Genomic DNA, 27,582 nt, shown 5'->3' on the forward strand with positions numbered 1-27,582 from the left:
CACAAATTCACCACCCTCTGTGAGAAGTAGTTCCTCTTCATCTGTTTTAAATCTATGCCTCTCAACCTATATTTGTGACCTCTCGTTCTAGATTCCCCCACGAGGAAGAACATTTGGTCTACATTTACTTTAGTATTTTATATACCTCGATCAGATCCCCGCTCATCCTTCTAAACTCCAGCGAATATACGCACAAACTGTTTAACCTCTCCTCATACGTCAACCCTATCATTCCCGGAATCAATCTGGTGAACCTCCTCTGAACTGCTTCCAATGTCACCACATCCTTCTGCAAATAAGGAGACCAAAACTGGACACAATACTCCAGATGTATCTCGCCAACACCATATACAATTGCAACAACACTTGCTACTTTTATACTCCAGTCCTTTTGAAATAAACACTATTTGCCTTTCTTATTACATTTTGCATACTGATTTTCTGAGATTCATGAACAAAGACACCCAGATCCCTCTGCCCAGACGCATCTTGAATCTGCCAAAAACATTTCAGCCAAAATGGATAACTTCACACTCATCCACATTAAACTCCATCTGCTAAATTTTGGCCCAATCTCCTAGCCTATCTATATCAGTCTGTAAAACTGTATCTCCTCTTCACTGCCTACTTTCTCACCTATTTTAGTATCATCTGCAAATTTTGCTACGTTACAGTCTGTCATTGCTTGCAGATCATTTATATAGATTGTAAACAGTTGGAAGTCTGAGGACTGAACCTTGCGGCACCCCGCTAGTTACAGTTCATCAGACAGAGTACCCATTTAATCTGAGCCTCTGCTTTCTGTCAATCAGCCAATCTTCAATCCAGTTTAGTACTCTACCCCCAACCCCCTGCGATCTCACTTTTTGGATCAATCTTTTATGTGGCACAATTCCATAATCCCGCTGAAATTTTCCATGGCAACTAGGTGACAAAACTTGTTTTAAAAGACTATTAGAATAGCAAATTGAAGGTCTAGTCAGGAAATGGAAATATCGTCAACAGTGCAGCAGGGCAGAACAACTGAGACTAGGGTTAAGGGATATCACTCTTTGAGAATAAGGTGCCACATCTAAACCTTGCTAATCTTGTTCAAAAATTAGTTAATGTGATCACTAAGTGTTTAACACAAGATAATTACTCCCAGCAAAGTCATTTTCAGAGTGCAACTAAACTATGGATTTTTTTAACAAATAGAATACAAATTAAATGTTTGAAATGTTAATTACAATTATTACTTATAACACAATTGCTTAAAAAAACATGTTTAGCTCCAATGCCTAGGTAAGCACTTAAGCAAAATATAAAAGTAATTTTCAGTGTATTGAGCAATTTACTTTGGTCAACCAGGTGTATGCCACAAACACAGCAAGTTGGTCAATAGTCTCCAAATCAAACTAATGGAGAAGTCCACATAGCTAGAGTTTCTGTATGGTTAATACTTTCTGCCCCAAGGAGACACCCCACTTGCTGAAGCACACAGTGGTCATTGCAAGGGTGCAAAGGCCCAGCTGCATGTTAGGATCCTAAAAGGGCACAGCTTATCAGTAAAGGGAACTGTTGAACTTTAAATATGCATACACCATGGCATTCGTAAAGGGAAACAACTCCAAATTAAAGCTGGTGTCAAGGCAATTTGAAACAAAAATGTGCTGACTCCATTATATTAATATTGTAACAAGTATACATAAGAGGATAGGGTTTCTTTCAGAATATAATTAATGGCATTCATAATCATTCAATAATTCAAAATATTCCATTTTAATTAATTATAAAGCAGTGAATGGCATTTTTTATAAAGCTGATCACCTGTTACATCTAATTTCAGTGAAGAACCTCCTTTCCTCATTGGTATCATCATCTCAAAATAACAGGGCACAGAGTACATTGATGTCTCAACAGAACCATGTGCCAATCGATATGCCACCAAGCCATACATGACAGAGGAATTGTTTCATCCCTGGTCAATGCTGAATTAGTTGATTACAACAAGGACATCAACGATAATGCTACAATCGTCCTCAGTCTCCTAACACTTTTTTTGGTGAGGTGCAGTGGGTGGTGGGGAGGTTTGCAGTGGCAACCAGGGCTCATGGTCCTGATCAGAACAGAGTGACCACCATTGCCTGCGAGAGTGTGGGGACCAGGAGACAGCACAAGACTTGGCAGTAATAGCGTGTGTGACCAGATGATTGACACTGACCATGCTGCCATGACTGCTTGGGCATGCATTCTGAATGCTGCCAGCATCTGTCGTTGCCTTCAGAATGAGAAAACGGGAAGAAAAAGAAACACAGCAAAGCAAAGACGGTCCAGTTTGGAGCTTTGGTAGAACTGCGGCAAACTTCTAAAACAAAGTTGCAGGGTTGAACGCAGCAAAGCCCTTTATTCTAACTTCAGCCTACATATCATAAAATAAATACCCTTTAAAATAACACCTTTAAAGAAAATGGGGAAAAAATATTGAATGCCATAGCAAATCCCATCTTACCTTTCGACTGCCATCTTTCTCTAATCGTCCAAGTAGCATGTCAAACTAGAAACGAGGAATAAAAAAAGTTAATTTAAAAAAATACACAGGATGTACCATGTTATCGTTGTTGCAGCAATTCTCACTGCTTACCTCTCGGCTTTCAATGACAAGCTCACTGACACATCTCATGAACATGTTTTCTCCATGACTGTCCTTCTCATTTCTACATAGAACAGCAAACAGAATGAAATAAGCCTCAACCCAATGTGACAGCAGAGTTAGAGAGCATATTGTGCAGTATGGAAAGCCATTTTCTAGTTGCTCTCCCCGTTTCTCTTCAGCACTGTATAATTTATTCTGACTGAAATTGTATTAACAGTGGCACACAGCTGCTCGAACTTTATCAACCTCCTTTAGCAACTGAATACACACTGTTCATTTGCATGATTTTGGAGATACTGATTTTCAATCATTTATTCAATGACCACATCATAAACAAATGTGTGTGAGAACTATGACAGGTTTGAAATTTATAAAGCTGATAATTGAAGAACTGTGCGGTGATTGATATAATCATTTCATAACCATAATAAACATAATAAAAATTATCTGCAGAATCAACATTAGTAAGCAACAAAGGTCATTTTCCAATAAACCAGTAGTAATAGCACCATGAATTAATGATCACCCTTTTGCGATCATACGCTGAAATAAAGGACAAAAAGCTCAAACAATTAATATCTGCACCTTTATTTTTTTCTTTTTTAAAAAATCATTTGAAGTACCCAATTCCTTTTTTGTTCCATTTAAGGGGCAATTTAGCGTGGTCAATCCACCTACCCTGCACATCTTTGGGTTGTGGGGTTGAGACCCACGCGGACATGGGGAGAATGTGCAAACCACACACAGAGTGACCAGGGACCGGGATCGAACCCGGGTCCTCAGTGCCATGAGGCAGCAGTGTTAACCACTGTCCCACCCTCCTTTATTTTTTTCTGGCACTAAAATAAAACTGCCTCATGTATCTGAAGATGTATATTATAAATAGGTACAAGTTAAAGCATTCAAGGTTATCTCAATTATGATGATTCATCATTCCAAAAGCCTCGGTTTGCCCCTACGATTAAATTACTGCTTTTATATACACCCTTGGATTTCCACCACTTTCTGCATTAACTCAATTTATCAACTCACATTCACATTGTCCCCATCAGAATAAAATATGTACAATGGTTAGGCTTGTAGTGCATTTGAAAATGTTTCAAATGAATCAAAAAATTGTTTTGCTTTTTAAATCATAATTTGCTAAAAGAATAGAGCACAAAACGATAGACCTAAATTTTCCACGATTGCAACAGATAGATATTAAGGAATGTTACCTGAGGAAATAGAAATATTGGAGTGCCTCCCTTGGATCAGTGGGCTCAAACTTTCTGGTGTAGAGCATTAGCAAACGGATGAAATTAAGGCGTCGTATTGGACGGGGATCAGTATTGTCCTGACTCACTGTTACAAGGTTAAAAAACGGAATTATAAAAAGATTGAAAAGTACAGCATCACAGAAACAGATTTTAAAAATTCAGCCTAGATATTACCTCAAAAAAAAAGCAGTATGACAGGCCAGAAAAATATCAAGAGAACGTGAAAATCAGACACAAAGGGAAATCAAATTCAAGGTACACAAGCGTAGTTACCTTGAGAGATTAATTTGGAACCATCTGCACATCATAAATTATATATTCAACAGAACCAGCAGCTCTTGCTACAAGAGCATTATACTCTGAACTAGAGTCTTAATCAGGCCACTAGATCGATTATGATAATAACGATTGCCCGGTTTTGAAAGCACAGAGGGAAAGATACATGGATGTGACAATCGGCTTGCCTAATGCTAGTATCGATAGCTTTGGAGATGCCTGCAAACAATGCTGGTCTACGTACAATGTCGGAGGAAAAATCTTGTGCAAAGTACCAATAATGTGGAAAATTCCATGATTAGTCTCATGAACAAATGAAGCATAGCCAATAACTTTTGAATAACCTAGGTTAATTATACAAAGATTAAAATTGATTCATGATTTTTGTTACCAAGCCATTTCCACTGTAAAGACTATCCATCCTAATCACGGGACTGGAAATCTTGGAAAATTTTCATTAGGCAACTTGAAGTTTGAGCTTCAGCATCTCAGTTTTATTGGTGCTAAGACTATTGAGATTAAACCCTTTCTTTACACTATATTTAAGTAGTCAAATGATTTCTGGTGGATATAATTTGTCCCCATGGTGGTAATATAAACGCCGAGCAAGAACTCCCCCAATGATTCAACTGATGGAGGCAATAAGGAGCTGAGCCACATAAAGCAGGAAGAACCCAAGTTCAATCCCGGGTCTGTGCCAGGTTACTGGACTTTAATGCAGCCAATACAATTAGCCTCAGCACCCAAATTAGCGATGGGATAAAAGTTGCAGGAGTTCCTGAAATTGAATCCAGCAGTCCCCAGATACAGCATGTATCAGGTGAAGGGAATGGAATTTGGTTGTGATCGACCCCACCATTCGGAAACTACTAGCATTTATCATCCAAGCTCAAATATCAACAACCACTTGAAGATGATGCCTTAGTGTGTTTGGGGTACCAATTCCCAAGTGGACACAGAGGGTTGTGATAGGAAAAGAATGACAAATTTGATTAGGACCAAGGCCCGTGTCCAAATGCTTTGAGCCCAAGCTTAGTTTGTACGGTAAATCAGTTTCGGTTGCACAAGCCTGGTCAGTCCCATTTGGGTAACATGGGCAGTTTTGGATGCAAAGTTAAAGTAACCTTGGATGGAGTTCATCAGATTAACCAGGCTTAAATGATTAATTTAGAAGGACAGATTCCGGAGTATAGAAAGATAAAGGGTGATCCAGCAAAGATCTTGAAATGATGAAGGATGGGTATAGAGGAACTATTTGCTCTGATGAGGAATCTAAAACGAGAAGATAATCTTAGAAATAGGCCAAGGTGAGCTGCACGGTGGCGCAGTGGTTAGCACTGCTGCCTCATGGCGCCGAGGACCCGGGTTTGATTCCAGCCCTGGGTCACTGTCCGTGTGGAGTTTGCACATTCTTCCCATGTCTGCATGGGTGTTACCCCGACAACCCAAAAAGATGTGCAGGGCAGGTGAATTGGCCACACTAAATTGCCACTTAATTGGAAAAAAACCGAATTGGGTACTCTAAATTTGCAGAAAAAAAAAGAAATAGACGAAGGTTATTCAGAAGCAAAGTCAGAAAGGACTTTTTCCAAATGAAGGATAGCATATATTTGGAACTCTGCCCCCAAAAGAGTGTGGTTACTGGGTCAATTGGCGCTTTCATGTCGGAGATAATATATTTTTGTTAGGTAAGAGCACCAAGGCCTGTGAAGTAAAGATGGAAAATGGGAGTTTAAATTCAGCTTTGAGAGTCTGATTGACCTATACCTGCTCCAATATTTATCAATCACTCAGTTGCCATCAAATACACAAAAATCAACTACTTGAAAGCATTGTGTTACAGATATAACTTTATTAAGTACAGGCTTTGGAAGAGATACAGGGTTGAAGGATTTCATTATATGGAGAGAAGCTAAATTTGTCATTTTTTTTAAGAGCAGAAGGGGTTAAGAGAAGATTTAGTAGAGGCTTTCAAAATTATGAATTGTTTTGATCGAGTAAATAAGGAGAAATTGTTTCCACTGGCAGAGGAGGAGAGTTAACCAGACAACAGATATAATTGGCATCAGGCGAGAAAGATGAGAATTCTTCTTTCTGCATCAAGTTGTAATCTAGGATGCATGGCGTGATCGGGTGGCTGAAGCAGGTTCAATAGCAAAGTTCAAAAGAGAATTGGATGTATACTTATAAAGGAAAAAATTGCTCGGCTAGGAAAATGGAACTCTTTCAGAGACTGAGTGACCCCCTTCAGTGGTGCATGATTCTGTTTCCTTAGAGGTTGTGGTGTATTGAGCATAGCCAAGATCTCAATTCCCGACAATTAAAATATACTTATTCCAATCTGATCACATCAATAATGCGGAGGTGAAAATCACTTATTTTGAGAAAAGGAAAGTTGGCAATGGCTGAGATTATGCTAAATTCTTAAACTTCTTGACGGGGACATTAATTGAAGAATGTCAATAGAATGCAATTCAAAACCTATTTCAAACCACTTAAAGGATCCACAGAGGACAGTTCTAACAATGTACTTACAAAGCTGTGCACTTTGGGCAGATGATTTCAGAAGAAGTTTTAACTCATAAAGAACCAATGCCACATGCACTGCATGACAACGCAGTCGATCCATACGGAAGAGAAAGGTGATAGCTGCCTCAAATTGGGCTGTAAGGAAAAGAACTTGGAAGTACAGGTAAGGATGCTGGTTTGCTGCAAAGTGTGATTCACCTGGAGGAAGAACAAATATATTCAGGGTCACAATGAAAGACTTGACCAACTGCAGCTTTTGTGGATTAACAACTTCAGTGAAAATTAATTGGTGCAGAAGTTGAAAGTTGTCTTCATCTCTATGATTCACTTATATTAATGTAATAATCAAATGTAATAATCAAATTGCCCTGAATAGAAAGAGTAAAGCTGCAATGAACAGGTGGCATGAATAAAATTCTACACATAGGATAACTAGATGAACTGTTGATAGGCCTGATATCCTTGCAACTATTAAGACTATCTTACAACAAACATGGTTTTCCAGCTATCCAAGCAATTTTGCTGCAGATGATGTACTCTACATACTTTTTCATACATACAGGGAAAATTCGTATTAATTTACAGAAGTTAGAGTTGTCAACAGATTCTCTAGAATTCATGATTTGCCTGAAGTTCAAGATAAAATGTAGTTTTATAAAAATCACAAAGGTTTTTTTTTGAAAAATATTTAATTCAGGGCATTTTAATATAAACAAACAAAAGCAGAACAACCATACAACATTAACAACCAACACCCACTCCCCCAATACCACCCCTTCCCCCATCTTGCCTTCCCCATTTTAACCCCAACCTCAGTCCACCAGAAATCAATAAATGTCTTCCACCTCCGATCCTCTACCCCCTCAAAAAACCTACTCATCCATGCTAGTCATATATGCCCTATGGACTACTTTAAACTGATGGAGGCTGAAACTCACACACGACGAGGACACATTCACCCTCTGCAGGGCCTCGGCCCATATCCCCACCACCCCTCCCAGCTCCTCCTCCCACTTATGTCCCCCACCAGGGCCCCCTCCCAGTCCATCTTAAAATCACAAAGTTACCTCTAGTACTCGCCAGCCCATAACTTCCTCAGAGTGGCAATCTTGGGATGGTTGCCACAGAGCGTGGTTTAGCACGTCATATAAGTGCAAACCCCTGTCTCACCAATCTTTCCTCACTTACGCTGGTGAGACAGGAGCAGAGAAGCATGCCCCGGCTGCATTGGCGTGGAGTAACTGGGGCACAGGGAAGTAAGGAACATTTCCTTTTTGCGGCACTGGCTACAGTAAAGATGGTGTTGAAAGGGACAGTTTAAATAGCGAAAATAAGTTTCAATGGTAAGTGGTTCAGACAACTAGGGTGGGTGGGTGGGGGAAAGCGGAGAGAGAAGAGAGACCGGGAAGGAGGCGGAGGGTGGGGGGAGGCCAGGAAGGGGGAATTGCTGAAAACAGGAAAGGGGAGGGGAAGAGAGACCAGAGGGGGAAGGTCGCTCCAGAGTGTGTATGGGGGGGGGGGGGGGGGGGGGGGGGGGGGGGGGGGCAGACCGGGAAGGGGGTTGGGTGGGGTCACTAGACCAGGAGGGGTAGGGTCAGGAGTCAGTTCAGGAGGGTGGGGTAGGGTGGCCGTCCAGAAAGGGGGAAAAGAGAGAGTGTCGGACCAGGATGGGGGTGGTGTGGGGGATCCGCTGGGGGGTCATGTATGTATGAGGAGGGCCCTATCCCATATAAGGCTGGATTGGTCTGAGTGTTTAAATAGTTACTCTGGAGTTAGACCGGATGTCTTCCCCTCTAACTCATTCAGAGCAACTATCAGGGTAAAACTGGCAGAACCATTCAAAGTTAACGATTTAAATCGCTTCTGTTTTCATAGAATTTACAGTGCAGAAGGAGGCCATTCGGCTCATCAAGTCTGCACTGGCCCTTGGAAAGAGCGCCTCACCCAAGCCCACACCTCCACCCTACCCCGGTAACTCAGTAACCTCACCCAACCCCCCTGGACACTAAGGGCAATTTAGCATGGCCAATCCACCTAACCTGCACGGCTTTGGACTGTGGAAGGAAACCGGAGCACCCGAGGAAACCCACGCAGACACAGGGAGAACTTGCAGACTCCACACAGACAGTGACCCAAGCCGGGAATCGAACCTAGGACCCTGGAGCTGTGAAGCAACTGTGCTAACCACTGTGCTACCTTGCTGCCCAAACAGGATGTTTGATGGTTGCCAGCCCAGCGAAATTGCTCAGTGGAAGTCAGCGTTTTAGGACAATTGCTGGGTAAACTTGTACATGGTAACTTCCTAGAGGGAATCCCCAGTGCATCATTAGGGGCACGCTGGGGAACCAGGAAGTTATTGGCCACCATCTGCATAATTAACAAATGATCTAGATTTTACTATGGTGGTACAATGAACAAGATCCACCTGATGTACTGGCCAGCATTGAGATTTAAATACACATTGCCAGGGGGTTAAGGGGTAGCAAACAGGCGGGTGTTTCAAATTACGAGTGTTTAGCACAAAAAACGTACCATATTCCTCCAACAGTTGGCTCTGCAGTTGTGGCAGGGTTTGTCTGTCCTGAGGAGAGCTGGTGCCATCATCTTCAAAACAGACTTGATTCAGCTAAAAACATTACACAAAAACACTTAGTACAACATAGAAAGTTTGAACAAGAGGGCGGCATTTTTTCACTCACTGGATGTCACAAGTAGGGTAACACTGTGCCCCAAATGACCCAACAATAATACCAAATCCATGATAGTGTCCCCTGCTACTGGTCTGATATTTCAATTTCACGCATTATTCATTCTTGTGTTCTTTAAGTGACAAATTTAGTGTGAAATTATGCAATCTGTGCTCTTGAAGAACTAAACTGAACCAATCAAGTCAAAAGCTTTGGAGTCAGTCAACACAAAAGTGTTATCTATACTGGAATTAATTTTAGGTTGCCGGAAGACTGTGTTCTCGCACATTATACCTCCGAAGTTCTGTATTTATGGAAAGCATCACTTTTCAAATGATCGAGATATAAATTTCAGGCATTCCATTTCACTAAGTAAGTGAGTCAATGATTTACTAAAATAACACTTAGGAGATAAGCTTGTAGTTCCAATGTAATTTCTTGATCCAGTTTATTAATATTAGATTCCTTACTTGGCCCATTACACACAGATTGGCAATGTCTAATGAAGCTTTTGACTGTTTGATGCTGAACTTGGGAATGAATTTATTCATATTGCCACTGGCAGGGAACTTGGACAAATAATTTCACTGAAACAAGTACACATTGCAATTTGGGGTTGAATTCGGAATGGCTTTGTATTTTCAACAGTCCAATTATACTTTACAAGGCTGGACTGAAAATACAAACATGGAACAACAATTTTTGAACTGAGTAATCAGGGGCCATGGTTACAAAGCTTGGAAGGAGGGAGACAGATCAGGTCAATAGACAGTGAAGAATATGATAGTGAGCTTGTCAACATTGTTACCCTTTCAGCCATTCAAGAAAGCTAGGGAAATAATGAAGTAAGCAGCAGTACCTTTAGCCAGAGATAATCATCTGTCTTATCAGCAATTTCACTGTGGTTGTCAGTAACATCACATCGACCAATCAGGCAGTAGACTGCTCTTTTATACGGGTCTGTGCTGTTCCGCAGCGCACGTCGGTAATGGAGGCGAAGTTTGTTCTCTGTTGTGGGAGGTAATCTGGGAATGACCAAACAAGTTCAAAGAGGAAAAAAAAGAGGTAGATAAATAATTTTGAATGTGTGTAAGTAAACACACATTAAACTTTCAACATCCGCATTATTCCCCAAAGTGCACAATCATTTCAATTGAGCTATACTGTATTTTCCTCTTTTTATGGGGTAATTCAGCATGGCCAATCCACCTAACCTGCACATGTGTTGTGAGGGGTCAGACCCATGCAGACATGGGGAGAAAGTGCAAACTCCACACAGTGACCTGGGGCCAGGATCGAACCCGGGTCCTCGGCGCTATGAGGCAGCAGTGCTAACCGCTGCATTATCGCATTGCCTCTTGTACCGTACTTTCCATTGCTATCACTATTTATCAGTTGAAATGTTTGCATCCAGCTGGTCTGCAAAGGGTCACTCACCATCCTGGCGTTTATCCCCTTCAGGTTCATATAAAGTGCATCAGTTTAAAGGATTTTCAAATTTCCTTTCATTTAAAATAAAGTGTTCTAGGCTCAAGAAAACTTGACTGAAAAACCTCTTCTTTGCTTTCCTTCTGAAGGAACAAAGACCTTTCCACTTACATAGCACATATGGCACACCAACAGAATATCCCCAAGTGCTTTAAAACCACTAGGTTATTTTGGAAATATTTGACGTAGACCTATTTGAAGGGTAAAGCATGTTGCATGTTGAAAATTTATGTTTAAAAATAGTGTAAGGATCCACATGTTTAAGCCTTGCTTTCCCTGTGTAGTTCCTTTATTTTCTGATATACTTGCTTCTGCAATACTTCAACCGTTGCTTTTAAAAAAGATACTGGCCTGGATTCTCCGTTCGCCGACGCTGAAATCGAGAAAGGCAATAGGGCGGAGAATCACTTCCGACACCGAAAGACTCCAAATCACAATGCTCCAGCACCTAGACAGTGGCGACAATGCATTCCGGAACGTATGTACAGCAGACACCATTTGCATATCATTAGCGGGCCCAACCCAGTATTCTCCGGGGCCTCTGCGATTCTCTGCATCCAATGGGCCGAGTTCCCGACGGCAGGTTCACTTGTGCGAGAGAGTGTGTACGGAAGGTGTCCAACATCGCCATAGTTTGCTGACAGTTGTGCCGCTGGCCTGGGGGCTTCTGCCAGGGCCGGGGGAGTAGCGGAGGGTGGCCAGAGGGTGGACTGTGGGGTTGGGGTGGACGGGCAGCTGTGCACACCGCTAACAGCCCACTTTGAAATTAGTGTCATGGGTCGTATAGGTGTCTCCCAGGGCACACCCCTGGCCCCAGCCGACCCATCAGCTGTATGGGCGTGCTCCAGCACAACCAATGTCATCTTGTTGTCTGGGAAAAGTGTGTATGTGTGTGGAGTATAATGTGTATGTGCGACTGCAGATTTTTAGCCTCCTGAGTGTCAATCACAGGCCTGGCGAATCCCGTACCGTTTTACATTGGAATCGATTGTGTTCCACGCGGCACCAGTGCTAGCCCCTCAATGGTAGCGGAATTGGTCCAGGTGTGGCGCTGGCTTTTCTGTCGTAAAAGTCCACAAATTCTGTGTTGGTGTCAACACTTAGTCTCAAAAACGGAGACTCAGAACCTCGTCCATTGTCTCTCATCTGATGGCTTGTGAAAAGCCAGCCTGTGAAAGTTTACTCTTTGTTTGAAAGACTGAGGAATGCCTAGTGTGTTATCTCTCTCCTGAGACCTCTCTAAAGGTCTTGAAGCAGAGATCTTTTTCCCTTTCTCTCCACCACAGCCAGTGAAAACCTGCAAGACCAGACCAGCAGTCGATAGGAGGAGTGGTCGGAAACCTTATTTTAAATTCTCAGGTAGAGAACTTTAATTTTACCTCAGTGAGACAGAGCCAATCTGGTGGTGGTCAGTCAGGACTGAATTGATCTATGGGGGAATCTTCAGTGTGAAGACCCAGATTGCTAAAGGGGAAAGTTACTTCCCAGAAGAATTCTACAGGCGGCAAGTTCCGATTGAAGGCACACACCGGAAGATTCAATCCAACATTCAATCAACACTGCGCGCCCCAAGACGATAGCCGACTACAAAGCCTACAAACCTCAGCAGCACAGTAGTGCAGTGGTTAGCACCGCTGCCTCACTGCGCTGAGGACCCGGGTTCGATACCGGACCCAGGTCACTGTCTGTGTGACTTTGCACATTCTCCCCGTGTTTGCGTGGGTTTCACCCTACAACCCAAAGATATGCAGGATAGGTGGATTGGCCATGCTAAATTACCCCTTAATTAGAAAAAAGAGAATTGGATACTCTAAATTTAAAATAAAACCTCAGCAGCAAAGGTTCTCATCTCTCATCCCTTTTAAATCCCATTATTTTGATCCTTCCCCTTCCCTCTGTGTGTCTCTCTTATGGGCGTGTGGGCCGAGGGTAGGATGGCAAAAGCGGAAATAATTAGATTAGCAGACTGTTATTCTAGTATCACTATTACATGTTTCATTTTTCTTGTTATAAATAAACATTTATTGTGTTTTACTTACAAATCTGGTGACTGTAAGTCATTGGAGCAGTCAGTGGCTAAAGATCTCAGAAGCTATCCACAAATTATTGGTTAATTCACTTGTGTTGGGACTCCCGGGCTGTGAGACTGGAAGCCCAGGGTGTCGTAACAATAGCTCATCTCACAATCTGACTACATTGATAGCAAGGCTCATCAATTTTAACGACTACTTGTCAAGAATCTCAAGCTTAATATGGCACTTACCTTCTGTCATCACCCTGAACATACTCCTGGAACCAACTGCTAAATTCCCCCAGCTGATGCTGTGCACGATTCACCACCTGCATCGCTGCCATTAAATCTCCACAACGCAAACAATAGTAGATGAGGGCCCAAACTGGCTGACCTTCAACCTCACCATCCTAGATGTTAAAACAACTTTCCATGAATATCAACCACTGAATTTTGGTGAGCATTTGTAATTTACACAATTAATGATATTTATACACGTTATCAATAAGCAGCTCAGAGTTTTTGCATCACAGGACTCTGTGCAACAATCTACAATCTTTAGTTTGTAATATGTGGTGTATTTCCATCTCTACAATGGAATATGTGGTGTATTTCCATCTCTACAAATTCCTCTTTCACCAGCCATCACATGATGCAATGCTCCTATACCCGCATCAGCCACCTTCGATAGAACAATGTACAAACCTTCCAACTCCCTCTTTTCAGGTACCAGCATTGATGGCCATGTCCCTCTGTATCGGTCCATGATTCTGCTTGGCAAAGTATTGCAGTGGTTTATCATTGCCTTCTGCAGAGGGCTGACTGCTCAATTAGTCGCACCATACTGGGGGTGGTGAAAATGGTAGATGACGATGCATTGTGATGGGGTGAAGGAGAGGACAAGGGGTAACCTATTGTGATTTTGGGAGGGTGGAAAAGGAGAGCAAAGGTGTGGAAAATTCAATGGACACGCTCAAGGGGCTTGTCAAGCATATTGGAGGAAAGCCCTTGATTAAGAAAAAAATTAAGATATTACAAGCACTGTTATGGAAGGTGGAATTGTAAGAAGAGATGCAACGGAGAAACTGGGAGATAGAGTGGAGACTTCACAAAAGCATGCTGGAGGGAATTTGGCCAAGGTCCCGAGGGGGTTCCGTGGGCTTCATGGGGATAAAATTATTTTTGGCACAATAAACTAGGCGGCACGGTAGCACAGTGGTTAGCACTGTTACTTCACAGGTTCGATTCCCGGCTTGGGTCACTTTCTGTGTGGAGTCTGCACGTTCTCCCTGTGTCTGTGGGTTTCCTCCAGGTGCTCCGGTTCCCTCCCACAAGTCCCAAAAGACGTGCTGTTAGGTAATTTAGACATTCTGAATTCTCTCTCTCTGTCTGTACCCGAACAGGCGCCTAAATGTGGCGACAAGGGGCCTTTCAAAGTAACTTCATTGGAGCGTTAATGCAAGCCTACTTGTGATAATAATAAAGGTTATTATTAGTAGTAGTATGTATGACAAGTCCATTTTTAGACTATGTCCAAGTTACCTCGATCTTTCCTACTAATGCAGGGGAACATTCATCACTTACTAACATAGCTCGAGATTGGGGGGGGGGGGGGGGGGGGGGGGGGGGGTGCTCCGTAGGTGCAACATTTCTAGTTTGGTGGGGAGGGTGAAGACTGATCTGCAAGGTGGGATGGTCTCCCTCTGTCACTGGTGGGTCGGGCGCAGGCGGTTAAAATGAACGTGATGCCGCGATTTCTGTTTATTTTTCAATGCCTGCCGATTTTCCTGCCAAAGGCATTTTTTTGAAAGAGATTGAAGGGATAATTACCTCGTTCATATGGGGAAGGAAGGTGGCCAGATTTAGAAAGGTGCTGCTACAGAGGGGAAGCAGGCCGCCCAGAGCTGGGTCAGAGGGGTTGACTCCAAGTGGGTCAGAATGGAGGAGAGTTTGTGCAGGGGTTCGGGATTGAAGGCGCTAGCAACAGCACCGTTCCCGACAGCCCCGGAGAAATACTCAGGGAGTCCAGTAGTAATAGCTTATTGAAAATTTGGAGGCAGTTTCGCCATCACTTTGGATTGGGGCCAGGGCCAATGGAAATGCCGATTCGGGGGAACCACAGATTTGAGCCAGGGAAGTGGGATGGAAATTTTCAGAGATGGTAGGAGAAAGGAATTAGGAAACTAAAAGATTTGTCTCTTGGGGTCGGTTTGCGGAATTGAAGGAGCTGGGAGCAAAGTTTGGGCTGGAGCAGGGGGAAATATTTAGATACATGCAAGTTCGAGACTTTGCCAGAAAGGAGATACAGAGCTTCCTGGTAGAGCCGGTTTCTACATTGCTGGAGGAGGTGCTACGACAGGGGGACTGGAAAAGGGGATAGTGCTGGCAGTTTACGGGGCTATTTTGGAGGAGGAGAAAGCACCGCTGGATGGGATCAAGGCAAAGTGGGAGAAAGAGTTGGGAGAGGGTATGGAGGAGGGGTTCTGGTGTGAGGTGCTCCGGAGGGTGAACGCCTCCACCTCATGCGCGAGGTTGGGGCTGATACAGCTGAAGTTGGTATATAGAGCACACCTCACAAGGGCGAGGATGAGTCGGCTCTTTGAGGGGGTAGAAGATGTGTGTGAACGTTGGGGGGGGGCCTCCGCTAATCACTTTCATATGTTTTGGTCCTGTCCAAAGCTGGAGGATTACTGGAAGGAGATGTTTAGGGTAATCTCTAAAGTGGTGCACGTGAAACTGGACCCGGGCCCTTGGGAGTCCATATTCGGGGTGTTGGACCGGCTGGGGTTGGAAATGGGTGCGGAGGCAGATGTTGTAGCCTTCGCCTCGTTGTTCGCTTGAAGGAGAATCCTGTTGGGATGGAGATCAACCTCTCCATCCTGTGCCCTGGCGTAGCGGGGGACCTGCTGGAATTCTTGACTCGAGAAGGTCAAATTTGAACTGAGGGGTTCTACAAATCATGGGCGTTATTCAATATGCACTTTAGAGAATTGGATTACATCGAACATTGGGGGGGGGGGGGGGTTGAGAGAGCTGGGGGGAGTCGGACTGTATGTGTTAATGGTGACTATGGGTGATTCCTGATTCCTTTTTGTTATTTGTTTATGTTAACATGCGGGCTAATGTTTCGGGGTTTGGTGGGAGGATGGGATTTTTGCTATTGATATAGGGATTGACATTGCATTCGTTACTGATTGTTGTTTATTGTTGGGTGTAAATTTGGGAGAAAATGTGAAAAAGGACAATAAAAATATTTTAAAATTTACTAACATAGGTGCAACTGGATGCAAAAATCATTAATTATAATAATAATCTTTATTAGTGTCACAAGTAGGCTAACATTAACACTGCAATTTAGTTACTGTGAAAAGCCCCTAGTCGCCACACTACGGCGCCTGTTTGGATACACGGAGAGAATTCAGAATGTCCAATTCACCTCGCAAGCAAGTCTTTTGGGACTTCTGGGAGGAAACCGGAACACCCGGAGGAAACCAACGCAGACACGGGGTGAACAAGCAGACTCCACACAGACAGTGACCCAAACCAGGAATCGAACTCGGGTCCCTGGCGCTGTGAAGCAACAGTGCTAGGCTCTGTGAAGCAACAGTGCTAACCACTGTGCTACCGTGCCACCCATCATTATTTTAAAATATATTTCTCTACACAGCCTTGCATTCCAGATCTTGGAATGAATTTTCGTCACTTCAAAATGAGTTACATTAAAAATGGATGTTTCCACAATTCCATTTTCCTGAATGTTGCTGAATGTGCATTCGGGATTGTTTGATGGCTTTGAAATTAATGTTAGCATGTAAATAGTGTAATGAATATAAGTAATTGTCAAGTTTTATATATTTTTTGCAGTAATATAATTAAAACCTGGGTTAAAATGCATACAGACAGTATTACTACTGCTGGAGTGGTGATTAAGGTGTTGTAGAAGTGAGGTAATCATTGATTTGAAGGTAAAGTGTCCTACTAATAGGTCTTGAGAACCATTTACTTGTTTACAGATAGCTAGCGCATCTAATATTGTTTAGGTTTGAAGGACCCTTGGGGGTGTAGATAATATATGAGGGGTACTGTGTTTGGTCCTGGCTGAACAAATCAAGGGACATCTTGTAAGAGACAAATGAATGCCTTATGCTTTGGGTTCAGATGATGTAATAAATGGGGGAAGCCAGGTTTGTCTGAAAAGTCACTAGGTCCTAGAACTCCAATCTGAACAGAGGTACTTCAGTTTGATCCCGAAAGGTTCTCTCTCCAAAGATTCTTCACAGAGAAAAGCAAGTGAAGCCTTGGGAGGTATGTAATATATATTGGTTGCTTGATTGGAATATAGTGGCAGGTTTAGGAAGTAAATTAAGATTTCTTATTTTACTCACAAACGTAACTGTAAAGTGATTTCATTATTGCTAAAGTGGTTAATTCTGTGATTAAATCAAAATTTGTTTTTACATAAAATGTACCTATTCATCAGTGCTATCACTCTTGTAGTGCAGTAACATTTCCTCAGTTTTACAGATCGATAATCGGGATCCGAACAACTAATTGAATTGTGTACTCTTAAGGTGCCCCAATTGTTACTCGGATTTCGGTTAATTCCAAAATAGTTTACATATTTTGGCAGATCCTAATGATATTTCAGCACAAGTTGCTAATGGTAAGATCGCTACATTTTGCCCTGAATTACCCCTAATATAGGGGCCAGTTTAGCACCGTGGGCTAAACAGCTGGCTTGTAATGCCGAACAAGGCAGCAGCGCCGGTTCAATTCCCACACCAGCCTCCTTGAACAGGCGCCGGAATGTGGCGACTAGGGGCTTTTCACAGTAACTTCATTGAAGCCTACTTATGAAAATAAGCGATTATTATTGGGCAGCACTGTAGCATTGTGGATAGCACAATTGCTTCACAGCTCCAGGGTCCCAGGTTCGATTCCGGCTTGGGTCACTGTCTTCACATCCTCCCAGTGCGTGCGTGGGTTTCCTCCGGGTGCTCCGGTTTCCTCCCACAGTCCAAAGATGTGCAGGTTAGGTGGATTGGCCATGATAAATTGCCCTTAGTGTCCAAAATTGCCCTTAGTGTTGGGTGGGGATGCTGGGTTATGGGGATAGGGTGGAGGTGTTGACCTTGGGTAAGGTGCCCTTTCCAAGAGCCGGTACCTCCTTCTGCACTGTAAATTCTATGATAATCTATGTTGTTGCAGGAAATTCCAGGTTAGGACAAATTGCAGGTTGCAGAACAAGCCTCAGGTTCCTGACGACTATCTAACTAGGCCCTCAAAGTTTCATACAGGTTAGGACTTCAAATATCTCAGACTGGTGTTACACACTCCACTATTTTAGAGTTAGCACTGATACCGTTAACAGTGCCGAGGGACAAGTTCAAACTTGTTTAAACTTTCTGCCAGCACTAATATTTTTACTTTGACTACTGGGCCTATGCCACCATGGGCTCCAATTTGCTTATAATTATTCCGAAGATCGTTTTGCTTTTGTTTTAAAAGATAGGATAGGAACAACAAAATAAGAGACTTTGGCGATTAAAAATCCTGAACCCCAAAGTCATTTTTTTCTTTTATTTGTTTACGTTTTGATGTTGAAACAAAATGCAGAAAACATCACCAAACTTTTGAGTCAAATTACCTGAAGTCCTTGCAAAGGAGCTGGCAGCTTAATATTAAGAAAGCTACGGACTAGTTGGTAAGTTCCAGGTACACCACCTAGTTGAGCCTGGTGCAGGTTTCCATAGACTGTTGCCATTACATAATTCTTGTAGCTACGAATGAAAACAAGGAGGATACGTCAGGCAATGGTTGGCACGAGAGCTTAAGCTTCAAACTCTACCTTGGACTTGAGCAAAGAGCATTAACATGAACCCCATTTGCATTGAATAAATAACCAGCAGCTATGAAATAATTCTCAGACGCATTACTTTGTGTTGTTCTAGGGCACAAAACAAGAAATGCTTAAGTTGGCAGCATTCCTATTTTAAAAATAAATTTAGAGTACCCAATTCTTTCTTTCCCGCTCAAAGGGCAATTTAGCGTGGCCAATTCGCATACCCTGCACATCCTTTTGGGTTGTGGGGGTGAGACCCACGCAGACAAGGGGAGAATGTGCAAACTTCACACGGACAGTGACCCGGGGCCAGGATTGAACGCGGGTCCTCGGCGCGTGAGGCAGCAGTGCTAACCACTGTGCCACGATGCCACCCCCAAGTTGGCAACATTCCTAAATGGGCGATCTCTCACCTCTGCTCCAGAAAATATAAGGCTTGTCTCACAAAGGCCATCTGCATCTCCAAACTGGTACGGCTCTTCAGTGCATCAGTGGCAGGGACCAATAAGACATCAGTCATCTGCTTTACCATTGCCCACAGTTCAGAGACATTCTGTAATCAAGAAATTAGTTAAATGAGCACAACAGCCTTCTATTATACATGTTTTATTCATTCAAGGGATGCGGGCTATGGTGGTAGAAGGGCCACAAAGTAGAAGAGGGTGACCTGTCTTGAGGGACCAATTGGGATTTAATGGGTAATCTGCCCAGGAGTGCATGGTGACACAATGGTTAGCACTGCCGCTTCACAGCACCGGGGACCCGGGTTCGATTGGGTGACTGCGTGGAGATTTCACTTTCTCCCCATGTCTGCATTAGTTTCCTCCGAGTGCGCTGGTTTCCTTCCACAGTCCAAAGACGTGCAGGTTAGGCGTGGTTGCTGGGTTACAGGGGTAGGGCACACAGTGGGAGTAGGGTGCTCTTTTGGAGGGCGAGTGCAGATTTGATGGCCTCCTTCTGCACTGTAGGAGTTTTATAGGTGGAGTCCTCTCTTAGGCAGAAGACATGTAGAGGACTGGGGAAGCTGATGATCTGCTCTAGGGCAGCTGGTCGATGTACAGTTACTCTTATTAATCAATGGCATTCATGTTTCTAATGAAGTCTGTGAATACGCATCATTTCACAGGGGTTGCTGGCTGGGCCAACCTATCCCTAATTACCTGTGAACTGAATGGCTTTCTCGGATCAGCCTGGAGTCACTTATAGGCCAGGCTAGGTGAGGACGGCAGGTTTCCTTCCCTCAGGGCCAATAGTGAACAAGATGGATTTTTACACAATTCAAAATGATTTCATTTCCAGATTTTTATTGAATTAATCAGCAGTGGTGGGCTTTGAAACCGGGTCCCCGGAGCATTAACCCGAGTCTCTGGATTACTCGTCCAGTGACAATACCACGACAGCACCACTTCCTGAGGCCGATGGTTTCCCGGAAAATAATAAATTACATTTTTTCCCTGGAAACTTTACATAATTAGAGCAGATATTTGTACTGAATAACACGTACCAAATGAAAGATTTTTTTTCCACTGCAACTCCAGATTTTTGCAAATGTTGCATAATGACATTTTAAACAATCTCACGAGCAGACAAAATATGATTTTCCTCAGCCCTGTGGTTTAAAATCGATTATTATTTTTAAAGCTCCTTCCCACAACGCAAGATATTCCCAAGCCGAAAGGAAAGGGTAGCAACCCTCATCCATTGCTGCTCTTCCAGCAACAGCCAGGCACGGCATAAATCCCTAAATGGTCACTGGGAGGAGGAAACAAGGGTACTCAGCCCCGACTGGGCATGCTTAAAGATTCGACAAAATTGAATGTAATCCTCACAAATTAACCCACTTCACAGTCAAATACGAAACCATAACTTGGATTGTTTCAGGCGACAGCCAAAACACAAATTTGTGCGGAATTACAGCTCACTTCAGCAACTAATATTTATAAGTACTTTGAATAGAATAAAACATCCCAAGGCGCTAAGCAATGCAAGGAGGCTGTATGACTTGAATGGAATAGCTGTAGGCCAAATCAAGCACACACCAACTCTTGTAAGGTTCGTCCGGGGTTGTAATGAATGGATGGGTGGGTCACTTCCACACGACAAATTAATCAGAAATGTTCCAATTGCTACAGGCATAAGTGAGACCTGCCAAAAAGGCAAAGGTGAACCGTGAGCAAACAAAATAATACGAAGTACAAGAGAAGCTGCAGTGAAGTCACAGCATTTTATTCAGCTTTCATGCAAACTTAATTGCAAGGGAATGCGCAGATTGTGTGAAATTCTAGCAATACTCGGTCTCAGCGATATTAATCTTTGAAAACACGAAGCTTAAAGTTTAAACAAAATCTAGGACTGATTGTGCAATACAGCAAAATAAAATGCTAAATGGCTAAATACAAATGAATACGACATTTGAAACTTTTCGATCTGAGTACCTTGTCATCCAAAGACTCAGCTACAGAGCTGCAAAGCTCTCCCAGGTTGGGTTGTAGATGTCCACTCACTACCTTCTCATTATATACATAGATCTAGGAGGAGCAAAAAGGATAGACAACATGTTGAAACACACTTTTAAAACCAAGTGACCTTGCATGAATATTGCAGATATTGTGGATTGTCAAATCTCTCTATTCAATGGTAAATTCCACAGATCTTTAAAATGATCAATTTTGTTTATGATACTAAACATTCCACCTTAACTTCTACATGTAGGTCTCAACCTTTACTCCACTTTCCATGAACATTTTATTGGTATTTTATTGGCCTTCACACTTCAATGCATTTCTTAGAACTATTTTGTAGTCATTCATCCCATCGGCCATTTCTTCATTAAAATGCGAGGAAGGCAAATTGATCCCACAGCACTGAGTTGCACTCTACATACAGACACACACGGAACTTTACAACCTATCTCACCGGACCTAGTGTGCAAACACCAAACTCAAAGGAAAAAAACTGCAATCATCTCTTGGACAAATGTTACACAAAGTGGATGGAAATGGCTAAATGAGAAGCAATCTCGCCTTTCAATTAAGCGATGGTGTGAACATCCCAAACTGAAATCATGTCCAACCCTCAAAAGCTGAAACCGGCAGACACTACATTGTATTTCCATACCTGTCGAGCATATGCCACTTCCACATTGTCCATCGCACTTCGTCCTGGTGGCCCCATTTCACTGACAAAACTTGGCTGTTTAAAAAAACAAACAGCAGACATTAAGCTTTATGAAGAATCAGGTTTCATAGACCTCCAAGCCAGGGTAAAAGATGAAAGCATACATGAAAAGTTCTCAAACTGTCCTTTCTTCTCAACTTGTGACTCGTTTCTGATAGTGGGGAGCAGGGGGTTCGGGGGAGGAAGTACGGGGGCATAGAGCTATGGGGAGGGGGTAGAGAAAGTGAAGGGGAGGGGCAGCAAACAAGAGGCGGGAGGGAGAATGTGGGGGGGGCTTCCTCCCCCCCTCCCCTGAAGCGAGGGAGGGCAGCGCGAGCGAGAGCGAGAGGCTGGGCGGGGAGAGCGAGAGGCTGGGCGGGGAGAGCGAGAGGCTGGGCGGGGAGAGCGAGAGGCTGGGCGGGGAGAGCGAGAGGCTGGGCGGGGAGAGCGAGAGGCTGGGCGGGGAGAGCGAGAGGCTGGGCGGGGAGAGCGAGAGGCTGGGCGGGGAGAGCGAGAGGCTGGGCGGGGAGAGCGAGAGGCTGGGCGGGGAGAGCGAGAGGCTGGGCGGGGAGAGCGAGAGGCTGGGCGGGGAGAGCGAGAGGCTGGGCGGGGAGAGCGAGAGGCTGGGCGGGGAGAGCGAGAGGCTGGGCGGGGAGAGCGAGAGGCTGGGCGGGGAGAGCGAGAGGCTGGGCGGGGAGAGCGAGAGGCTGGGCGGGGAGAGCGAGAGGCTGGGCGGGGAGAGCGAGAGGCTGGGCGGGGAGAGCGAGAGGCTGGGCGGGGAGAGCGAGAGGCTGGGCGGGGAGAGCGAGAGGCTGGGCGGGGAGAGCGAGAGGCTGGGCGGGGAGAGCGAGAGGCTGGGCGGGGAGAGCGAGAGGCTGGGCGGGGAGAGCGAGAGGCTGGGCGGGGAGAGCGAGAGGCTGGGCGGGGAGAGCGAGAGGCTGGGCGGGGAGAGCGAGAGGCTGGGCGGGGAGAGCGAGAGGCTGGGCGGGGAGAGCGAGAGGCTGGGCGGGGAGAGCGAGAGGCTGGGCGGGGAGAGCGAGAGGCTGGGCGGGGAGAGCGAGAGGCTGGGCGGGGAGAGCGAGAGGCTGGGCGGGGAGAGCGAGAGGCTGGGCGGGGAGAGCGAGAGGCTGGGCGGGGAGAGCGAGAGGCTGGGCGGGGAGAGCGAGAGGCTGGGCGGGGAGAGCGAGAGGCTGGGCGGGGAGAGCGAGAGGCTGGGCGGGGAGAGCGAGAGGCTGGGCGGGGAGAGCGAGAGGCTGGGCGGGGAGAGCGAGAGGCTGGGCGGGGAGAGCGAGAGGCTGGGCGGGGAGAGCGAGAGGCTGGGCGGGGAGAGCGAGAGGCTGGGCGGGGAGAGCGAGAGGCTGGGCGGGGAGAGCGAGAGGCTGGGCGGGGAGAGCGAGAGGCTGGGCGGGGAGAGCGAGAGGCTGGGCGGGGAGAGCGAGAGGCTGGGCGGGGAGAGCGAGAGGCTGGGCGGGGAGAGCGAGAGGCTGGGCGGGGAGAGCGAGAGGCTGGGCGGGGAGAGCGAGAGGCTGGGCGGGGAGAGCGAGAGGCTGGGCGGGGAGAGCGAGAGGCTGGGCGGGGAGAGCGAGAGGCTGGGCGGGGAGAGCGAGAGGCTGGGCGGGGAGAGCGAGAGGCTGGGCGGGGAGAGCGAGAGGCTGGGCGGGGAGAGCGAGAGGCTGGGCGGGGAGAGCGAGAGGCTGGGCGGGGAGAGCGAGAGGCTGGGCGGGGAGAGCGAGAGGCTGGGCGGGGAGAGCGAGAGGCTGGGCGGGGAGAGCGAGAGGCTGGGCGGGGAGAGCGAGAGGCTGGGCGGGGAGAGCGAGAGGCTGGGCGGGGAGAGCGAGAGGCTGGGCGGGGAGAGCGAGAGGCTGGGCGGGGAGAGCGAGAGGCTGGGCGGGGAGAGCGAGAGGCTGGGCGGGGAGAGCGAGAGGCTGGGCGGGGAGAGCGAGAGGCTGGGCGGGGAGAGCGAGAGGCTGGGCGGGGAGAGCGAGAGGCTGGGCGGGGAGAGCGAGAGGCTGGGCGGGGAGAGCGAGAGGCTGGGCGGGGAGAGCGAGAGGCTGGGCGGGGAGAGCGAGAGGCTGGGCGGGGAGAGCGAGAGGCTGGGCGGGGAGAGCGAGAGGCTGGGCGGGGAGAGCGAGAGGCTGGGCGGGGAGAGCGAGAGGCTGGGCGGGGAGAGCGAGAGGCTGGGCGGGGAGAGCGAGAGGCTGGGCGGGGAGAGCGAGAGGCTGGGCGGGGAGAGCGAGAGGCTGGGCGGGGAGAGCGAGAGGCTGGGCGGGGAGAGCGAGAGGCTGGGCGGGGAGAGCGAGAGGCTGGGCGGGGAGAGCGAGAGGCTGGGCGGGGAGAGCGAGAGGCTGGGCGGGGAGAGCGAGAGGCTGGGCGGGGAGAGCGAGAGGCTGGGCGGGGAGAGCGAGAGGCTGGGCGGGGAGAGCGAGAGGCTGGGCGGGGAGAGCGAGAGGCTGGGCGGGGAGAGCGAGAGGCTGGGCGGGGAGAGCGAGAGGCTGGGCGGGGAGAGCGAGAGGCTGGGCGGGGAGAGCGAGAGGCTGGGCGGGGAGAGCGAGAGGCTGGGCGGGGAGAGCGAGAGGCTGGGCGGGGAGAGCGAGAGGCTGGGCGGGGAGAGCGAGAGGCTGGGCGGGGAGAGCGAGAGGCTGGGCGGGGAGAGCGAGAGGCTGGGCGGGGAGAGCGAGAGGCTGGGCGGGGAGAGCGAGAGGCTGGGCGGGGAGAGCGAGAGGCTGGGCGGGGAGAGCGAGAGGCTGGGCGGGGAGAGCGAGAGGCTGGGCGGGGAGAGCGAGAGGCTGGGCGGGGAGAGCGAGAGGCTGGGCGGGGAGAGCGAGAGGCTGGGCGGGGAGAGCGAGAGGCTGGGCGGGGAGAGCGAGAGGCTGGGCGGGGAGAGCGAGAGGCTGGGCGGGGAGAGCGAGAGGCTGGGCGGGGAGAGCGAGAGGCTGGGCGGGGAGAGCGAGAGGCTGGGCGGGGAGAGCGAGAGGCTGGGCGGGGAGAGCGAGAGGCTGGGCGGGGAGAGCGAGAGGCTGGGCGGGGAGAGCGAGAGGCTGGGCGGGGAGAGCGAGAGGCTGGGCGGGGAGAGCGAGAGGCTGGGCGGGGAGAGCGAGAGGCTGGGCGGGGAGAGCGAGAGGCTGGGCGGGGAGAGCGAGAGGCTGGGCGGGGAGAGCGAGAGGCTGGGCGGGGAGAGCGAGAGGCTGGGCGGGGAGAGCGAGAGGCTGGGCGGGGAGAGCGAGAGGCTGGGCGGGGAGAGCGAGAGGCTGGGCGGGGAGAGCGAGAGGCTGGGCGGGGAGAGCGAGAGGCTGGGCGGGGAGAGCGAGAGGCTGGGCGGGGAGAGCGAGAGGCTGGGCGGGGAGAGCGAGAGGCTGGGCGGGGAGAGCGAGAGGCTGGGCGGGGAGAGCGAGAGGCTGGGCGGGGAGAGCGAGAGGCTGGGCGGGGAGAGCGAGAGGCTGGGCGGGGAGAGCGAGAGGCTGGGCGGGGAGAGCGAGAGGCTGGGCGGGGAGAGCGAGAGGCTGGGCGGGGAGAGCGAGAGGCTGGGCGGGGAGAGCGAGAGGCTGGGCGGGGAGAGCGAGAGGCTGGGCGGGGAGAGCGAGAGGCTGGGCGGGGAGAGCGAGAGGCTGGGCGGGGAGAGCGAGAGGCTGGGCGGGGAGAGCGAGAGGCTGGGCGGGGAGAGCGAGAGGCTGGGCGGGGAGAGCGAGAGGCTGGGCGGGGAGAGCGAGAGGCTGGGCGGGGAGAGCGAGAGGCTGGGCGGGGAGAGCGAGAGGCTGGGCGGGGAGAGCGAGAGGCTGGGCGGGGAGAGCGAGAGGCTGGGCGGGGAGAGCGAGAGGCTGGGCGGGGAGAGCGAGAGGCTGGGCGGGGAGAGCGAGAGGCTGGGCGGGGAGAGCGAGAGGCTGGGCGGGGAGAGCGAGAGGCTGGGCGGGGAGAGCGAGAGGCTGGGCGGGGAGAGCGAGAGGCTGGGCGGGGAGAGCGAGAGGCTGGGCGGGGAGAGCGAGAGGCTGGGCGGGGAGAGCGAGAGGCTGGGCGGGGGAGAGCGAGAGGCTGGGCGGGGAGAGCGAGAGGCTGGGCGGGGAGTCGAGAGTGAGTGGTAGTCGGGATAGATGGAGTGAGGTCAGGAGGGAATGGGAAAGAGGTCAGGAGGGAATGGGAGGGAGGGTCGGGAGAGAGATGGAGAGTATGGGAGGGACGGGAGTCTAAAAATGTGCAAGTTAGGTGGATTGGCCATGCTAAAATGCCGCTTCGTGTCCAAAAGGTTAGGTGAGGATCGGGTGGAGGCCTGAGCTCGAGTAGGGTGCTATTCCCAAGGTCCGATGCAGACTCGATGGGCTGAATGGCTTCCTTCTGCTCTGCAAATTCGATGATTCTATGAGTGTGGTTCGAGAAAGAGGGAGGATCGGGAGAGGAAGGGAGGGTCATTCGAGAGAATGAGAGTGTCGGGTGAGAGAAGGGAGGGGCATGAGGGGAAGAGAGAGAGGGAGGGTGTGAGGGGAGAGAGAGGGGGAAGGGGTGAGGGAAGAGAGGGAAGGGAGAGAGGGAAGGGAGAGAGGGGAGGGAGAGAGAGGGACGAGAGGGAGGAAGTGAGGTGAACAGAGTGAGAGGAGAGGGAGTGAGGCGAGAGAGGGGGAGTGAGGGCTGCCAAAGGGTGGTAGATTTGAGAATGAGGGAGAGCTGGCAGAGGGAGGTGTGGGAGTGAAGGGTGGGAGGAAGGGAGAGTTGACAAACTGAGGGAGGAAGGGAGGGTTGAGAGAGGGAGTGAGGTCTGGGAGAGGGAAGGGACAGGAGAGTGGGGTGGAGGGGAGATGAAGGGAGGGTTTATAAAGGAAGGGAGGGAGCGAGTGAGAGTTTGGTTCACTCCCAGTTTCAGGCTTCTCTTTCACCATACACTAACAGGCACACTCACCCACTCACCTCATGGGTGAGGCTAAGTGAATTCACACCCTGTGCCTGGCAGTGAGCTGGATACACTTTTTCACACTCTAATGGTCTTTATGTATTACTTTTTTAAAAAATGTCAATGAATTGTGACTTTCTTCAGCTCAGCAACTTTTTTCCTTTCATACATCGGCTTTTAAAAATATATATATATTTGTCTAATGTGTTAAATGTTATCTCTTCAAAATGCTGACTGGCCTCCTGGGAACAGTTAAACAATAAATAAATTCTTATGTTCAATTATGTAAATGATACCGTACATTTGAGCACGTCTTAGAATCTTGATTTTTGTATATAAATGTATCACAAAAACTAAAGCACAAGCTTCAGTCGCAGAAGTATTTTAGTACATGTCAAATTGTTTCATAGTTTTTATACCTGAAGATTTAAAAAAATTTCGAAAGATGTCACAATTTCACTACCGATCGTGTTAAAACGGAATCAAAGCTTGGAATTGACGGCATTGCTTATTCTGTATCCTAAATTTCTTAAAGCTACTTTGCAACTTACCTCGGCTTCCTGTGTGAAATCAAGAGCATCATCCCCTGATGTTAGAAGGGTATGGAGGATTTTCTGCTTCTCATGTTCCCATTCCACCAACATGGACTCCCAGTGATACCTCTCTGCCATTGCAAACGTCTGTCAAAACACACATGGAACTAAGAAATATTTCTGAACCACAGTGGACACCAGGGCATGGAACGTTGAATACAAATGTGTCATGGTAAAACAATAGGTGAGGTCTTGAATTGCACTTGAAACGTAAATGCCAATTAGCAAAA

At 47.7% G+C, this 27,582-nt stretch overlaps 1 protein-coding gene across 2 annotated transcripts in view; it reads right to left on the minus strand.

Annotated features, from left to right (window-relative positions):
* Window positions 1-27,582, minus strand: part of nup93 (nucleoporin 93) — a 173,824-nt gene that overhangs the window by 13,147 nt on the left and 133,095 nt on the right. For both annotated transcript variants that reach the window (XM_072518422.1, XM_072518423.1), the window contains 12 exons: window positions 27,311-27,439; window positions 21,845-21,919; window positions 21,163-21,255; window positions 19,141-19,280; window positions 18,533-18,665; window positions 13,138-13,295; window positions 10,246-10,411; window positions 9,232-9,325; window positions 6,706-6,897; window positions 3,853-3,979; window positions 2,624-2,696; window positions 2,492-2,536 (listed from right to left, as the gene is read on the minus strand). In XM_072518422.1, coding sequence (XP_072374523.1) covers window positions 2,492-2,536; window positions 2,624-2,696; window positions 3,853-3,979; window positions 6,706-6,897; window positions 9,232-9,325; window positions 10,246-10,411; window positions 13,138-13,295; window positions 18,533-18,665; window positions 19,141-19,280; window positions 21,163-21,255; window positions 21,845-21,919; window positions 27,311-27,439 — 1,425 coding nt within the window. The remainder of the gene's footprint in view (window positions 1-2,491; window positions 2,537-2,623; window positions 2,697-3,852; window positions 3,980-6,705; window positions 6,898-9,231; window positions 9,326-10,245; window positions 10,412-13,137; window positions 13,296-18,532; window positions 18,666-19,140; window positions 19,281-21,162; window positions 21,256-21,844; window positions 21,920-27,310; window positions 27,440-27,582) is intronic.

Source organism: Scyliorhinus torazame, chromosome 10 (assembly GCF_047496885.1).
Source record: "Scyliorhinus torazame isolate Kashiwa2021f chromosome 10, sScyTor2.1, whole genome shotgun sequence".
NCBI classification, from domain to species: domain Eukaryota; kingdom Metazoa; phylum Chordata; class Chondrichthyes; order Carcharhiniformes; family Scyliorhinidae; genus Scyliorhinus; species Scyliorhinus torazame.